The sequence below is a fragment of the Guyanagaster necrorhizus genome (assembly GCF_019112545.1).
Source record: "Guyanagaster necrorhizus MCA 3950 unplaced genomic scaffold BT62scaffold_9, whole genome shotgun sequence".
Taxonomy (NCBI): Eukaryota; Fungi; Basidiomycota; class Agaricomycetes; order Agaricales; family Physalacriaceae; genus Guyanagaster; species Guyanagaster necrorhizus.
Genome location: NW_025064888.1, coordinates 628694 through 646210, shown reverse-complemented (window position 1 = coordinate 646210; position 17517 = coordinate 628694). Strand labels below are relative to the sequence as shown.

General features: G+C 47.4%; 4 protein-coding genes across 4 annotated transcripts; 2 read left to right on the top strand and 2 right to left on the bottom strand.

Annotated features, from left to right (window-relative positions):
• Positions 1-921: 921 nt before the first annotated feature.
• Positions 922-7972, bottom strand: BT62DRAFT_891263 (uncharacterized protein; the record flags this gene model as incomplete). The annotated part of the gene is made up of 23 exons (XM_043183063.1): positions 922-957; positions 1004-1193; positions 1242-1380; positions 1428-1600; positions 1650-1772; positions 1823-1911; positions 1959-2083; positions 2131-2328; positions 2378-2645; positions 2696-2890; positions 2941-3142; positions 3195-3275; positions 3328-3425; positions 3482-3779; positions 3830-4328; positions 4380-4887; positions 4938-6167; positions 6221-6466; positions 6525-7004; positions 7058-7154; positions 7211-7366; positions 7420-7722; positions 7773-7972. 23 exons carry the CDS (start codon positions 7970-7972, stop codon positions 922-924), a joined length of 5934 nt encoding a protein of 1977 aa, XP_043041140.1.
• BT62DRAFT_786098 (uncharacterized protein) lies at positions 7788-9941 on the bottom strand. The gene is made up of 3 exons (XM_043182278.1): positions 8779-9941; positions 8644-8729; positions 7788-8597 (listed from the first exon to the last, which is right to left on the bottom strand). Exons 1-3 carry the CDS (start codon positions 9680-9682, stop codon positions 7986-7988), a joined length of 1602 nt encoding a protein of 533 aa, XP_043041139.1. The 5' UTR covers positions 9683-9941; the 3' UTR covers positions 7788-7985.
• A 959-nt stretch (positions 9942-10900) lies between these two features.
• Positions 10901-12094, top strand: BT62DRAFT_930657 (yeats-domain-containing protein). Its single transcript, XM_043185976.1, has 4 exons — positions 10901-11117; positions 11169-11403; positions 11456-11492; positions 11544-12094. Exons 1-4 carry the CDS (start codon positions 11094-11096, stop codon positions 12019-12021), a joined length of 774 nt encoding a protein of 257 aa, XP_043041138.1. The 5' UTR covers positions 10901-11093; the 3' UTR covers positions 12022-12094.
• A 489-nt stretch (positions 12095-12583) lies between these two features.
• BT62DRAFT_930656 (glycoside hydrolase family 3 protein) lies at positions 12584-16601 on the top strand. The gene is made up of 19 exons (XM_043185975.1): positions 12584-12924; positions 12981-13079; positions 13150-13375; positions 13426-13453; positions 13507-13541; positions 13603-13722; positions 13831-13906; positions 13966-14077; positions 14133-14231; positions 14301-14365; positions 14424-14483; positions 14539-14695; positions 14753-14897; positions 14952-15116; positions 15172-15262; positions 15322-15525; positions 15580-15633; positions 15692-16017; positions 16065-16601. The coding sequence occupies exons 1-19, from the start codon at positions 12834-12836 to the stop codon at positions 16165-16167; spliced, it is 2256 nt and encodes a 751-aa protein (XP_043041137.1). The 5' UTR covers positions 12584-12833; the 3' UTR covers positions 16168-16601.
• The last annotated feature ends 916 nt before the right edge of the window (positions 16602-17517 follow it).

The following is a 17517-nucleotide window of genomic DNA, read 5'->3' as shown; positions in this document are numbered from 1 at the left end:
AGCAGCATCTCGCACCGTCTTTGGTTAGAGGTCTACAGCGGGTCCTTCGCACGCCTCGCTCCTAATCTTCACATTCATTATGACATGTTATCCTGGATGGATGGAAAAGATCGAGTCCAGGGTGAAAGATACTATGCTTTGCCTCTATGAAACATGTTCCTGGAGTCCCTGGTCTGCACCCGCATCTAAAAACCCTAGCTCATCATACTTACCTTACCACCTTGATTCCCACACATCGCAGGGCTCTCACACATCTCCTTCCGTCCTCCCATATCTTTGCCATTGAGGTCTTGTGTTGGGGTGAAGGTTATCACTCCAAAGATCCCATGATAATGGCGATTATGTCGATTCTCCAAGGCGGCTGTCGAGGACGGTGCACACTCTTCTCTGCTGTGCTATTGCTCCTAGGTTACTCGACCTTCGATGTCAATTTATTGCTGATGTCCATGCCACATGCCCCACACTTCACGATGCATGGACTGCTATGAGCTACGATGACCGTCTTGGCAACACTCTTGCATGCTTATTACAGTTACCCACCTTGGAGCTGTGATTAGTACAATATGTATATCATGTACTAGAGATATTCAGGGCGGCACCGATCTATATTCCCTCCCCTCTTTGGTACTCTCAAATCTAATCATTGTTTAGTGCACTGCTACCCTTGGACCATGATTGACATATGTAATCCCTCACCCTCTACTTCTTTTAGTGTCCCCATGACAGTATCAAACCTGTGAGACGTCCCCAGTAGGCACCTGGTGGATATCACAGCGGCACGGTGTTGTTATGGTTTGTGACACTTTACAGTGGTGGCACAAAAACCCGGTGCTCCTTATTGGTACCATATACCGATTTGTCTAACCTCTAACCTCCCTATGGATACAGTTTATCGTGCAATACATCATCATGCTTGAATCCTCATTGCCATGCGCACCAACCCTGATACATTTTTGCCTAAAGAATTTAGACACCTGGCGTGGACTGATAATAGACCACTCACTAGATTGGCTTCATCTGTAGCTTCCTGTATAATCATCTGAACAAGACTACTCGTCGAGATCTCTTTCTGATGCGCCGGTTTCTCTTTACTTGTCGAGTATACCCCTCGAAGCTTCCTCTCGATGAGGCCGAGTGCACCTTGGGCCAAATCACGAAGGTTGACCTGTCCCTTTACTTGGTTACGGGTTTTACTGCGTTCCTATTGATTGAGGATCAGAGAAGATCAGAAAGACATGTACATCCTTTTTACCCTCTTTCGTTTCTCGTCTTCCCACTCAACGAGAGGATCATGGATGAAAGCGTCAAGCACAGTCATCAGCGAATCCCTGTTGTCTCGTAGTAATCCAAGCGTTACATCGCACGCCGCACGGAAAACGCCTATCAGATATTAGCTGACGCTAGTGGCATCCGTTAAATGCGCACACCTTCCACTCCCGTGACACCGAGACCGTCCAGCATATTCTGTGTAAGTCTGAATGGTACCCTTTCTGGTGTTTCGAGCTTTTTTCCCTTCTCGAAGAGGCAGTTGAAGTCAACGTGCACGACATCTCCTGTGTTGATATCCATCAAGATGTTCTCTAAATGCCGATCGCCCAATCTGAAAGAATTCTTCCTCAATCCCTCTTTCTCAAGAAAGTGTCTCTTACCCTAAAATAAAGCCAACCATCGACATCACAGCTGCGGTGCGCCCATATGTGAGACGACTCGTAAGCCACGCCGAGGGTTCAGGAAAAGTTTCAATAAACCACTCATGAAAGACAGGTGGATAGCTGAATTAGTGTCAATTTGAAGAGAAGCCGAAAGTTTGTACTGCACTCACTGCCGCAAAATCTTCGCATTAAACAGCTCTACAGCCTCTTTGTCTGTGGCGGCCTTGATTTTGGCAGCAATTTCGTTGATGTCTGAGGGCTGAATCCAATGTCAGCAAGACCTCGGGGAGAAATCGATTTACCAACCCAACTCCTGAGCCGTCTCGCTTCGTACGCCTTGACAAGAATCGGCCTCATGGGAATCGTATTAGGTACCCATTGAATGAACCCGCACTCTTCATTTAACGTCACAACCCCGTACGTCCGGATATCTAGCAAACCTCAGCTTTAAGTATGGTACGGAAACGCAAACTCCTACGAAGCTGCCTTCGTCGAGATTCCGAGTTAGCCTTGAGGAGCTTGTTGATGATAGCGTTGAAGTCCATAAGTCGGGCATCCTTTCGCAGGTCATCTTTCGGCTTTCCAAGAAACATATAGATTTGACCGTTGCTACCACGGATGGTTATTTTCCGCGGTTTGGCCAAAGAGCTCATCACTTCGATGTCGTCAAAGAATTCTGTCATAAGGTCAGATTGTGACCAGGATGTCCATGCCACTGTTCACACCTGCGAACGTAGGCACATCTATTGGGAAAGGATTAAAGCTGGAATTAGTGGTCGACACGGGGGGGATGTTGGCTGTCAAAGACTCTTGCAAAGGTATGATCAAGTCCGAACGTCCAAGTCTAACTAGGCTCGGAAACGTTCGGCTCATGCTCAAAGATTTTCGCGAATTGTCGTCGATGGGGTATTCACATAGCGCAAGAAGTTCGTCCGTCATGGCGACACATTGGTTGATCAGGTCACAGACGCGACGATGAGTGCCAGGTTTATTCTGACGTACTTGGGATCAGGAAAAAGGAAATTTCTGGAAGTTGAGCTTACCCGAATTTTATCTGCGATCTGTTTGCCTCTCTGCTCCCTCTCGGTCTTCTTGGATTTCGTTACCGAGATGAACTGCCAGAGTGCTTGTTGAGGGTATTCTTCCAATACTTTTGATATGAGGTTCGATAGTAGTTTTAAAACACTCTCATTTGTATGACCGATCCTGGAAACGATTTGAGGGAAGGCAGTGTACCACTATGATATTTCATAAGTTCCACCAAGACACCACACTTAGAGAAATTGACCTGGTACACCGGTGTTTGCTCGATAGCAACCTTGACAGTATCACTGATCGTTTTGAAGTATTCCGTCTTCCTTAAGCCACTATCATCACCTAAATCCAGCCAAAGCGTCAGCAGACGAGGAACAGTCTGATAGACATATTTGGAGCCGTATTTCATGGCCGATGCATAAGAGCGGACGGTGTTAACATTCATTTTCAATCCCCTACGTAAGAAAATATAAGCACATTTACCTTAGCGATCAGTTTTAAGTTTACCGATTCCTCTGATCTTCCCGTGTCAGGTTTTTGTAACTGTCATCTTGGAACTGTCCTAGATAGAAATGCGCATTCTCCCATCTGTATAAAGTCATATTAGATTAAACGAGGAGGGGAGGAAATAAGAAATCACGTTGAAGATATTTTCGCGGCCCCCCTGAACATACTAAGAATAGCAGCTGCTTCATAACGTTCCGACTCGTTCATCCAGCGAGCTCGTAAAACACGGGCCTATAAGGATCTTAACGGTCAGGTTTTGTGCGGATAATGACGTCGATGATCCGTACCTTCGCCTTGATAATGTTGGTCTCTTCATTGTTGTCCACGGTCAAGTCCAGAACTTGTGAATCGTCTTCCATCAAGCGTAGCAACTTCATAGAACTTTCTAGCTCATGCAGTGCTGCTAATGGTTCTCCGTTAGCCTTCGTCAGCTTGGCGCTTTGCATGAAGTAATCTTTGGTCTTCCCCTGCTTTGCCTGAAGCATAGCGCTGAAAGCAATCTGCCATTGGCATGCTTTCCTGGCGAACTTCGCACTCGCCAGCCACGTTCGGTGAATTTCCCGTGTTGCTTCATTGGACTCCGGACTACAACAACAACGTATTAGTACTTATCAATCATGGCAATGGATACATACAACAAACGAAAGGCAGTCCTCCGCATGCTGAGGATAGGCTCGCGGTTGCGAAACGTCGGAAGTGTCGATTCTAGTCTAGCCGAGAGCAAATCAGATAGTTCGGCCAGTGCATTCTTTGTTTGTGATCGGCGTAGGGACCCTGTAGCCACTTGTCCCATTATACTGTGCACTGATCCAAGCTCGTATAGTAAATGCAGACTGAGGACATTCTCGTATGATCGCTTATATCCCTTGGCCCCCCCGGCTGCAATTGGAGCTCCCAGGACGGAACGAGCCGCCGATAAAGTTTGGTTTATGGCATCGTTGTCCTTACTTCTGATTGCAAGTAGAACTCTCGCTAGCACGAGCTCGGGATTTTGCTGTGTACTCTGATTTACGACGTTTTGAACATCAGCCCAATCACCAACCATCCATGCGCTTTCGACTTGGAATCCGGCAAGAGCAGAGGCCCAGCCTGGGTTACGAGTAAGAACTCCCAGGACATGAGTACGCAGTGTATCTATAAGTACGATGGATATGATGCACTGAGGACAAAGATTAGAGGAATTACCGTAATGCCCTAGATTACGCAGGCAACGCAATAGACCGAGATGAAAGTCGACATTATCCGGAGACTGTTGAAGACGAAGTTCCCAGCAACTCTGGGCGGCTGTCCATCTGCCCGTACTCTCGTGCTGTCGAATTTGATGTTCCAAGGACGGCGATAATATCAATGTAGACACGCCCTCCATGCCATCCGGCTCATCTAGGTTTGCATAGATTTCGTGAAGCCTTTCGTAATAGACCGGCAAGTCATGGTGATTCAAAGAACGTTCCCGGAGAGTAACGATTTGACGTTCGAAATTCATCAACGAGCGTGCATATGCTCTGCATTGAAAGGCTGCCCTTGCCATTAGACTCTGGTCAATGCTAGTCAAGATGGAGTCGACTTGTGAAAGTTGTTCATCTGTTCCAACGGTAACTCCGCGGGACCGCTTCGTCTCTCCTTTCTTGGTTCCCATATCGTGTCGGATCCTTCGAACCCATTTATTGAGATGATCTAGGAGCACAAAAACAGCCTTCATTGTATCATCAATACACTGTGGCCAATGCAATGGTTCTCACGTACTTGTGCACTGAGCAGCCTCTTATCAGCTGAGGAAGTACTCTGCGGGTCAATCTGGTCTTGTAAAACAGCAATCAACTCTGCACGTATATTCTGACACCCAACCTCATCGCTTGAAACCAGGACATTGAGAACCAAATGCGGAAGAAGATGGTGGGCAACAACGACGTCCTTGTTACGCACTGCCGGTCTGAAAACGCCAAATATGGTTTTCGCAACGGGTCCCGAAGCTCGAGTGATAAGGTACGTAGTCCAGAGCTGAATCCATTCGCGATACGTTGGTTGATCGTTATAAATAGGGTGCCGAAGTTCCGGAGTTGGGACTTCTTGCAGGGTAAAACGAGCCTCTAAGAGTGGGGTAACGGTTTCGAGAACGTGCTTAGGCAGATTGTTCCACTTCGTTCGAACCTTCATTGGCACAGATTGATTACCCACGGAGACCAGGGACGGAGTAAACCTACAGAACCGCAAAAGTTCCTGAATACTATAGGCTAGATGTCCCTGGTATTTGATATCACTGGTGGAACGGAATGCGCCAACAAGGAGATCAGTGATCAGATGTAGAGCAAACATAACAGATTCGTCGATGTCTGTATAATTGCTGAGGACGATCATTCTGGTGTCACTGACAGCGATTTCACATCTGTCAGGATCTACAGCTCCCAAAATACCGATGCATTCAAACGCGAGGGAACGTATCGCCTCAGCGCCATCTCCATCGCGACAAGCGGCGGAAAGCAGGATTGTAAGAATCTGGCCGACCATAGGATCAAATGTATCTCCCGATGCAAGTTCCCGAATAAGAGCTTGGTTCTCCGAAGTCATGAACGCCTTCAGTTCGACAAGGGTCTGAACAGCCATTGTTTGATTATCAGGCAACGCGCGGGCCAGAATTTTACAAAGATGCTCCTTCGGAGACCAGGCACCTCGTATCACAGTCAGCCGATCTTGAAGGGGCTTCAACTTAGAAATAGCAGACAGATCCACGATGTCATCAAGATATTGGCCAAGTTGATCGCCTATGTCGTTGATCATGTACTCCAACGAACTGATGGCAATATGTCGACCTGCGGAGGTGAGGGTGGGCCAAGATGTGGTAATAGTCGCGCTTGTTGTCCCGACATAAGGACCGATATCCTTAGGGTCTAACGTCACCAGGAATTTTCGCCAGCTAGTGAGAGTCACTTCAGACAACTCAGCGACATTCACCATGGTCTGGAAAGTAGCCATTATCTGCAATGGCATGTAAGCATTACAAAAAGAGAGAGAAAAACTGCTCGGCTAACCTGAGGTGCAACTGTACTTATGGGAGAACCGATCAAAGAAACTACAGCACCGAGACTCCGGAGGATCTTCTGTTTGGTAGACATCGAAATCTTGCCGTGTACCTCTTGCAGCATCTCGTTGATATGCGTAATCAAGCCCAACATGTACTGCTTAAGAAAGACTCCGATATCTAGTATCGTCTGCGATCGCCCCGCGACATTCGGAGGAATCAATGACTCTGACACCCTCTTAAGAGCGGGAACAGCCTGACAGGGATGGATAAATGAGCTTCAGGAACTATCATCAAACGTAGTCCAAGTATACCTTCGCTGCGACGTCCGGATTCTCGTCGCCCAAAACAATGACCAAGTCAGCAAGAACGGGGACGATGAATCCTTTCACCAAGCTTTGGATATCAATCGTATCTGCTTGCGCCGCTGCTGTCAGAACGTCCGTCACGAATGTAAGGGCCTTGCTGGTTTGATCTGGTTGGTCCAGAAGATAGATATGTGCGAGAACCCTATGACACTCATTGATCAAAAGGGTGGCTGGTTTCGATTCCAATTGCTTTGCGACATCCTCTAATAGTTTTTGATCACATTTTGCGAATATGACGGGAAGCGTATAGCGCAATGTAAGTTGTATCATATGCCGGGGTGAAACCATCACCAGTCGACAAGCTTCCGTCAAAAGATTGGGCTGCGTGCAAATACGGAGAACGAGATACGGCGCAATACGATCCATATAGGGAATAAACAGAGGATAGGGAGTTGCTTTCTTGTGATACTTAGTCAGAGAGATGATCTGATGGAAGGGAAGATTAGTACCAGAGAAAGCGAAAGGTACGGAACGATTACATGAGTAGACGCCTCTGCTCTGAGTATTGGGTTCGACCTTCCCAATTGTGAAAGCAAGAAAAAGAGAACATGGCCGAGAACTTCCTTGTCTTTTGTCCTGACAATGATACAACTCGATCACGACAAATTGTTGTTCTCGAATGATAAATATACCTTCCTATAGTACCGACACTAATTATGATTGTATCCTTGGTAGGGAGCTTCGCGCCATCCGTTAAATCATTTAGTTGAGAAAATAGCGTTGCTTGAGCCCCGGAGGCGCCCCGTTTCATACGGGAAATGGAGAGAACAAAATTCTGCAATGCTCGGCTAAGTTAGAATGAGTATTCTGAACATCTAGACAATGCGCAAAAAAAACAAACCCAGCAACCAGCCTGACTCCTCTATCAGTATCCGTCATACCAGAAAAGATCATTTGTCGGGCCACCGTAAGCTCTTCAACATCGCCGAAGGAATGGAATTTGACTAGATCAGTAATAACTTTGAAGGCTCGCTTCCGTACCTCCGTTGTGATCTCCTCCGGCTTTCCATCAAGAGTCGACTGCGTCAAAGCCACACAAAGCAGGACAGTTGACAGCTGAGCATCAGGGCGCAGGAGAGCACAGAACTCCTGCAGTTGATCAATGACAGACAACCGGTATGATGTAACAGACTGTTCAAGAGGCCTAATTCGCGTAGATCAGCCACCCTTCAGATCACACGTACGGCGTCTAACCTTGAATATTGTCCTACAATATCGTCGATGGCTCGCTGCATATACCGCCGATCGCTCAGATTGACATCATCATCCATCCAGTCAAGAGCTTCTGGTAATATGATCTTTTCAGTAGCTGTCCGCAAAAGCTTTTTCCAGGGCTCTTCGTTATGTGACTCATTGGGAATAACCGTAGCTACTGTAGGCAGAGCTTCAAGCATCCGTTGAGCGATTTCATTGCGCTCGCTCCCGAAGTCGATGGCAGTTTGTAAGGAACGCAGAATGTTTCGCTCTATATGAGGCAAACACGAATTGAAGAGGGAAAATGCCCATTCCTATGAAGATAGTTGGATAGATCCTCAATCGCCCAACGAAATGATATACCTCTACAGACTTAGGCCATCGACCCGATGCCAATAGCCTGACGATCTCGCGGAAGTCCGACTTGGATGGCGCAACGAAAGAGCTCGACGCCAATTCCTTTGCAAGATACCGATCAATATGTTCCCAGCCTGAATTAGGTCCTTGAAATAGTCGGAAGCGGAGAAGAATGTAATGCCAATGATATAATTCGTTCTCTGAAAGTGAGCGCAAGGAAGGTATCAAGGACATGATTCTGACAAGTCCTTCAGAGCGCACTACAGGCTCGAGATTGCAAACTGCAGACATGCAGTAATCAAAACAAGACCGTGTTTCCTGAGCAAGTCGTTGTCCGAAATCATGGAGAAACCATTGTAGCTGTGTTGATCGCAACATAAAAGAAGTCCAAATCTCAAGCAATGTGACCATAAAGCAGAGGGCATCAGAGGAGGATTGCAAACAACATGTACTCTTTTTGTTATTGGCCTGAAAGGACGTGAGAAGGCTAGAGGCTATAATAATTGACACTCACCGCCAAGTCTCCAGGTTTCAGGAGTCTGGGCTTTTGCAATATTCGAACGTGGATAGGATATGACAGCGTTTGAGTCTCCATTAATTCTAGACCTAAATCAGCGGCAAAGAAAATAAGCGCGAAGGAGGTGGGTACCGTGTATGGCATGTAGGCACTCTTCAAACATCTCTCTTAACTGGGTACGCTGTGCATTCTGTGGAACGCCCTTCACAAAGGTCCCCCCGAGATTCCGCAAGATATCCACAATGCGGTCAAAGGCCTTTGCCTGCAGAGAAGCAGCCTCTTCTGATTCCTTCTTCCATGACTCCATCACAGCCATGAGGCGAAGCAGTCCTGACACCACGGTCCATACGAACGAGGGTTCCCTCCAATTATCGATACTCAACACCTCTCCGATCGACTCCAAAACACTAGGAACTGGTGCCATTTTCCGGGCGGCTTCTGCAGTCGACACAGACCCACAGGGGGGAATAGTATCCAACAGCTGCGTTATCACAGCCTCCATGCCGGTGAGACTGACCTGCCTATCATTCTGCACGGCGCATCCTCTCATCCAGTTCAGAAACTCAGCATGAAAATCTATTGAGATAGTATTGAGAACATCAGCGAGAGGAGGAAAAGGTTGAGGAGCTCCGTAGCTCATGATAATGGGCTCCAGTGCATTTGTATGGCTGAGTACTGGAAAGAGACGTCGCTGTTGGCGGTACGTGAATGAGGAAACTGGAGATGCGTTATTTGTACTTGTTAGTGCTGTTAGAGACTTGGACATCATGAAACGACGTTCAGCGTTCAACATATTTAAATTTGTACGTCGGTCTCGACGACGACGTATATGTGCAGCGATCAACACCAGACTCGACGGAACTTTTAAAAGGCGATATCTACGGTGTGCTCGAACCTTCACGTTTCTCTTTCCCGTCATCTCCCACGCCCCTTCAGCTTCTGCAGCCTGAATACGACCCAGTGATTCACGCGTTTCAAAATTCCCAATGCCTATTGGTATCTTTCTTCCACGAAGGTTATTGTGGCATCGGGACATCTGCCGTTCCGAATCCTTGTACACGTCTCCTAGTGTTGACGGCAGTGTTTTGAGTAACCTACTCCATTCCACACGCCTGCCAAATCTTCGGTACCTCGGGGCCAAATCTATACCGTTGAAATCTTTTTGAGTTCGATGTTTACTCTGGGTCAACGTTCAATGCCCATAATACATGTGGTACATGAATGCCACCGTAATTTATCAGGCGCGGTGTCCTAAGATATCGACGACTAAGTTCGACACCTTGAAAATGGAAGCGCAGGCCTGAGCGCTAGTGATTTAGGTTCAACCCGATCATCAACCAGCGTCAGGAATTTTTCATTCCTTCCATATAACGGCCGCACTTTCCTTTCGGGAGAACCACTGTCTTGGCCAATGGGCGCCTAGCGGTTAACCTATGGATGCCCTGGATGCCCGTAAAGACAAAGATGCATCACTGGCATACGGTATGCAGTTTCACACTTTTCAGCATCTTTCAAAGAACTGAAGAACCTGCACAGATTTGAACACCTGACCTATCACGATCCACTGGCTGCGAGCACGACGTCAACTTCATATGACGGTACTGCATAGATCGAAGCCAAGGTGTGCAATGGCTCATATTGACTAGGTGTCACTATCGCCTTACAGGATTCCGTGTCATAGGGTATCTCCATGTAAAGAAGAACCCACATCATTGACATGTCCTCGCCCAACGCCGGACAACACTGAAAGGCCATCAAGTACGGGGGCTAGACCCCACCTCTCGGGCATGATTCTCGAGTTCTCAGTAAGTTAGAAAAGAAAGTGGATCGACACTTAAGAGAAAGCACCCATTACAGCGAACGCTTTAGTTCGATTGATATTGGATTGGTAGCTTATAGGACCCCACGACATAATTTACTTCTTCTTTCCCTAGAATAATGTCAGCTCATCCATACGGCGACAAAAAGAGGTGGAACACACGAGAATCAAAGAAGCTACTCCATAAATGGCGTACGCAGCGGTGAAGGCAAAGGTTCCGTAAAATACGCCTATAGAGTGATCATCCTTTAAATGCTCCAAGCGTATATCTGCAAACGACTAACGAAGCTTGGCTGGCCTTCCGGGAGCGCGGAAGTGCACGGGCCTTGTGTCAGCCTATCAGAGTTACAAGCGGACCATAAGCCTGCAGGAACAACCGCTGTAAAACGACAGCGCACCTGCCAGAACTTCTGTTTGTCAATGATATCGTATTTGCCTAAAAGTCCACATAAATCGATATGTTTCCCCTAGACCAAGCAAATAGTGAGGTCTTACGGTATACAAGTCCGTCAATGATACTCATGGTGGTGGTTGATGGTGAGGAGGCAGGCAGCGGGCGATGTCGGAGTTCGGTTTCGCGGTCAGCCAAAAGGGAAAGAGCCGAGGCTCGACTTGCACCCTTTTCGCCATGGCCGACCGCGTTCGCGTTAGAGTGCGTCTTCCTTGTTATCCTTTTCTTTCACGTTCATAGGAACGTTGGCAGGGTCTCAGCATATTCAGACCTATAATATACGGAAACACCGCTACGCTTTTGACCCCGGAGGAACGAGCTGCGTTAGATCCTAGCCGCCATGAACACACTCATCGCTGGACAGTCGCTGTCCGTAGTGCCGCATCTGTTCCAGATTCAGACGTTGTTGGCGGTGCAGACGATCTTAGCTATTTCATCAAACGCGTCAACTTCAAGCTGCATGATACATACAATAATCCAAGCAGAGGTTCGTCTTGAATTTGTGTAGGTTCCCTCTTCTAATCTGTCAATGCCAACAGTCGTCGATAAGCCTCCATTTGAGGTGACAGAGACAGGGTGCGTCTCTATATCTCATTTCCATACGTTCCCTAACTAACGAAGTACTAGATGGGGTGAATTTGACATTCTCATTCGTATAACCTATATTGCCGACTCGGGTGAAAAGGCCTCCTCTGTTTACCATCACCTCAAGCTTCACCCATGGGCTGGTCCAGGGGAACCAGAAATCCCTTCTATGGATGTCGCCCTCAAAGCCGGTCCAGTACACTCTTGGCAGTACGACGAAATCGTCTTCAATGAACCTTTCAACAGCTTCTTACACACCCTCACCGCTCATCCTCCGACGCCCCTCCCAAAGACTAAGAGGAGACCGGTTCCCTTCCACATCGCATACCCTGACACGCTGAAAGACACTAGATTGGCAGAGACACCCGAATTCAGCCAGGAGATGGAGAAGGAAGAGGCGGACCGACTTGAGCAGGCGAAAAAGAAAGTTGTGGCGGAGCAGGAGCAGCTGAGAAATACCTTGATTGAGAAAGAGAAGGAACTGCAAGAATTGCAGAAGCTTGTGGGACCTAATTCGTAGTGGTACGTATACAATGAAATATATAATGTGTAGCAAATAGTCTTGTAAATATGACATATCTGTATATCATTGCCGGACGTTTATCGTTCTACTTGAATTCCTGTCCTTGCGCTCCACCTGCGTATAACCTTCCGTGGAACAGTTACTTGCAATCTGCGCCAGATGGACATGCGAATCTTACTAAAGTTATCATCCTTTCCGTTACATGTTCCTCAAATCCTACTCAAATCTGACGTTCCGCGGAAGGCTTAGGCTCTCGGAACAGCGATTTGGATAACGATATGCCTTTGAAACTGAGCAGAGCTTAAGCGCTCAAGACTCCATGACGTTTTTACGTGTAGTATGGAGCACTGAACCGCAAATGTCGGAAGACATCGATTTCAAAGGCCAATACGTGTAAACGTCGTTTAGTATTTCCATGAAAATACCTGAGCAACCCAAATACCGAGAGGTGCCATGCAGTTCGGTGAAGTCGAGCAGAAACAGTAAGTTCCAAAATCCGGACCGTTGTGATGGCTGTCCCTGGCAGCTCTCCCAATATGGATCATTTCGAAGGGGCGCACTTTCCATTCTTCCTCTCAGCATCTACTATCCAGTCATAAGGCTCTGGCGCCATGACCTGGCGTGAAGTCTTTATTCTGATGGTTGGCACCAACCCACATGCACAGACGGCCATGGGGGATTGCCTTCCATCAGCAAAGGCCCGGTGGCTAAAAACATTAAACATATAATAATGTGAAGCTGTTATCATGGGAATGAGTGTGCTTCTTCGAATTCCGTGTTGTTCTCCCTTTCGCTAACCACTATCGATAATGTGGTTACCACTACCGCCAATTTTGCGCGTGTTCAGATTGTGCCTATTGTGCTGGCTAGGCGTTGGCGGCGTCCAGGCATTCACACAACGTACTTAGCGCACCCTCATCTCCATGTTCTATTTTGCTTTTCTCACAACCGAACAGGTTCTTGGGAAGAAGCCTATTCTCTCGCAAATGAGACCGTCCAACAGCTGACACAGGCCGAAAAGCTAGGGTTGGTCATTGGCGTCGGGGAATGGAGTAGTACGTTTTAATTCGATTTTCGTCACTCTTTGAGGGTTCCTCTTTTGACACTGTATTTGTATTATCATAGGTCGGTGTGTAGGAAATATTACCCCCCCTAGCCGGTCCATAACGCTATCATCAACGACCCTTACTATCCCGCCTATATGTTTTAACGACGGTCCCGCTGGTGTACGGCTTGTCAAGGAGGTTACCGGATTCCCAACGGGTATTAATGCCGCAAGTACGTTTAGCCGTCGTCTGATGCGAGCAAGAGGTGTGGCACTCGCCGAAGAATTCAGAGGCAAGGGTGTTCAGTAAGAATAAGCTTCCCACATTTTCTCCGACCCTTATTAACGCGCCGTAGCGTCTTACTCGGTCCGGCTATGGATATTGTGAGAATATGCGTCTTGTCGCCGTATTCCAAAGATGATTTACGAAAAATTAGATGAGAAACCCCAAAGCTGGACGAGGATGGGAGAGGTGAAACACTCTGCATTGAATGATAGCGCAGCGCGTCCTGATTATGTTGTCCTGATTTTAGCGCCGGCCCTGATCCTTACCTGAACGGTGAATTTGCATACGAAACGATAGTCGGCATCCAGAGCGTGGGTGTTCAGGCCTGCGCGAAGCATTTCATAGCCAATAATCAGGAGCATTGGAGGTATGGGTAATAATAGAATTTCGCGTCAGTCCTGCTTCTTATGACTTTTTTTCTCAGGCATGTCATTCTTTTTTCTGCGGTGATTTTTTTTATACATACGATTTCTAGGTACGGTCTAAGCGCGGACGTAGACGACAGGACGCTTCATGAAATATATTGGTGGCCTTTCATGCGGAGCATCGATGTATGTGCCTCGGTCCTCCATCCCCATGTGCTAGTCGATGAACTGGAAACCTTTTCCAGGCCAATGTTTCTTCCGTCCTGTGTGCGTATAATCGGTTCAACCAAACGTCGTCTTGTCACAATGAGGCTCTTATCGGCTCAAATGGGTTGTTAAGACAGGGTGGATTCCAAGGTAAGTATCCTGAAGCGTCCGGGGCATTTTCTGTGCCTCAGGCGTAGCATCACAGGTTACGTTGTCTCGGATTGGGGTGCTACGCATGATTCCGCCAGCGATAATGCGAACGCCGGATTAGACATGGAACAACCAGGAGACTTTCTCTTGATAGGTAATTATTAATATGCTCGTAGCGTTAACCGGGGATACCTTCTTAACTTATAGTTTACCTGCACATTAGGTGGCGGCGTGTACGGCAATGGAGGCCTGAATAACGCAGTGAATGACGGAGATGTTTCCGTCACCGTGAGCGTTTACCTCTCTAGTCCAATACGTCTCGTATTAACGAAATTTTCGCCGTCAGACACTCAATGAAATGGTTGTCCGAGTACTCGCTTCCTTCCTTCGTCTCGGCCAGGACTCCGTGAGTTTGTCGAAGTCGTCTGTTCCTTCCGTGGACTCAAACCGCCTGAGTCCAGGACTACCCAGCCATCAATTTCGACGCTCAGGAGCCTGACGGTTCTGGGGACTTGAACCTAGGCATCTCAGTTCGGTCAGAAGCTCATACTGCTTTGACAAGAGAAATTGGCGCCGCTTCTGCCGTGTTGCTTAAAAACGACCGAACTACTACAACTGGTATGTTTAGGTTGTACCGCGTGCTACCGTATGTTGATGTGTTGATTCTGTGTTGAGGGTCCGATTCGGGGGTGACTGTAAGAGGTCTTCCAGTGGCGCAAGAGAGGATCAAGACGATCGCTATAGTTGGCCAGGATGCCAAGATGCCAAACCTGGACTGTAATAGCTTGGGGGAGTGTAACGACGGGACGATGAGCGTTGGGTATGTGCCTTTCTGTACATAGAAATGGGATTCTCACCTAAGGCGCTTTGAAAGCTGGGGCTCTGGTACCAACTCGTTGCAATACATTGTCCCGCCAATCGATGCTATTACCGAATTCGTCGGAAATTCGGCAACGATAACTTCGTCCTTGTCGAACGACTTATCCGCTGGTCCCGCAGCCGCGAAAGGGAAGGATCTGGCTATTGTATTTGCAAATGCGTCAGTTCTATTTTCTCGTATGGTGGACTGTCGTTCATCTTGGGTCAACATTTAGAATGAGTGGCGAGCTCGGTGCTTATGACATCGTAGATGGCAATATGGGCGATAGGAACGATTTGGACCTCTGGTACAAGGGTGGCAGTCTCGTAAGTCAAAAGGCGGTGATCTTACTAGAACTTGTTCTAATTGCGCTCTTTATCTTAAGATCGAAGATGTTGCAGCTGTCTGTAACAATACTGTTGTGGTTGTGCATTCTGTTGGACCGGTCTATCTGGAGTGGAGTACGCACGAAAACATATCGGCATTGATATACGCTGGCGCTCCCGGTGAACAGACCGGACCTAGTCTTGTTGACATTATATGGGGAGCCGTTAATCCTAGTGGACGGCTCCCATTCTCCATCGCATATGTGAGCAATGACAGACACTTCTCTTCGCAAGGCACTGATGCGTGTAATTGATAGGACGAAGATGCGTATGGCACCGAAATTGTATACAACAGTCTGGGCTTTCCCACCGTATGTCCACGTTCCGTGTGCTTTTCATTTCTGCGCAACTCATGACTGTCTTTTTTAGATTACCTACACCGAGAAACTGCTCCTTGATTATCGTTACATGAATGAACAAGGAATTGCTCCGCAATTCGAATTTGGTTTTGGTTTGTCGTTCACAACATTTTCATACTCGTCTCTTTCCATTGCTTCCTCTGGGGGTTCCAAAGTGATATCATTCAATATTGCCAACACCGGGGCTTTTAACGGGACCGAGATTCCCCAGATGTATCTTGGTTTTCCCGATAGTGCCGGTGAAACTGAGAAGGTGCTAAGAGGCTTCGACGAAGTTATTCTAGCGGTGGGAGAGATGAGGACCGTTAGTATGTCTATCTCCCAGAAGGAAATGAGGTGAGATGTCGTTATACCGACATGTTTCACTGTTAATTGTATCTTAGCATATGGGACGTTCCGAGTCAATCATGGGTGAAACCCTCGGGCACTTTTACAGTCTACGTTGGAGCCTCCATCAAGGACATTCGTTTAACAGGGTCCTTTTGACATGGATGTTTCCGTGATCATGCTGGAACTTGGATCTGGGATCTCTCTCCCTCGTATTCTGTTCGCTCTAAAGGGCAGAAGCCGTTTTGTATTCTTGCTGAAAAAAGACATTTGTATAGCTGTCACTTTTTTCATACTCCATACTCGCGGTGTATTGCTTCCGGTGACTCTTGAGGAGATTTTAGGCTTTTACGCATGTCTACAATTTGACTAACCTGACTCTCACTCATCCTTGCATTTACAAGTGGTCGTTTTTAATTCTGGGACCCTGCGCGGCGTGGTTTGAAATTGTGCACGAGATTATTGCTACGAATGATCCTCATGCTTCTTTCTTGGCAGGTGCAGGCCCAGGCGGTGTCCCCTTCGTCCACGGATGTAAATTGTGCAATTTTCATTCAAATGTATTGGTGCGCAACTTGTATTTAGTTGGTGTTAGGGTCCCAAAGCTTCAAGCCTAAGGGTGGTATACATCAATTGTGTAGGATCATCAGGAACCGTCCTGTTTCTTACAGTAACATGCGAACCCGTTCGTCGGAGCCACATGTGACGTCGGGGTTTTATTTAATCTTCTTTTTACCCGTGAAGGACGGTATGACCTGAGGCCCTTGCAGTGCCTTATAGTAGTAGTTCTATAACCGTCCTTTTCAGGTAAGGCCTGCGCGTACTTAAAAAAAGAGAGAAAGTGCGGCTGATAAGCCAGACGATTGGCTCAACTATAGGTTCTCGCTGAGTTTATGGAGGGAAGTAATGAAATGATTGGTGCATACATTGACTGGGAGCTTTGAGACGTCGCTCAGTCGCCCCTGGGCCCATACTTGCTTCATCCGTATGGTTAATGTTTTGTATTCCACTGCCCAAAAGTACACGGCTCCTACAACTCGACTTAGTTGCCACCGGAACACTGATTCTCGGGCCTAATAGCCCGGAGCCACTCTTTGACGCCTTTCCCCTCAATAGCAATAATCGTCAGAGTGTGTTCAACTGAGGGCTCACGGCAGCCCCGTTTCAGCTTTCTCCGTTTAAACTTTACCTCAGTTTACTTTTCCGTCTGTATATTCGCCTGGGGCTCTCATATTAGCCGCCACACACGTAGTGTCAAGCAAATATCTTTACCAGCCTTGCACCCTGCTCATTTTCCATCGATTGAAATCTTCGAATATTGCAGTGCAACAACAATTGCAGCAAGAACCTAATAATGGAAAAGTCTCGATCGATCTCACTTTTTTCCCGGTTTGCCCAGGCAACAGGTCCAAGTTTGCGACACTATGGCCACGACGACGTTTCGGTCAACGTGTTTATAGTTTTCCCCTAACGTTCACAATGCTCGGTGCAAGTACGCCTCGACGTTTG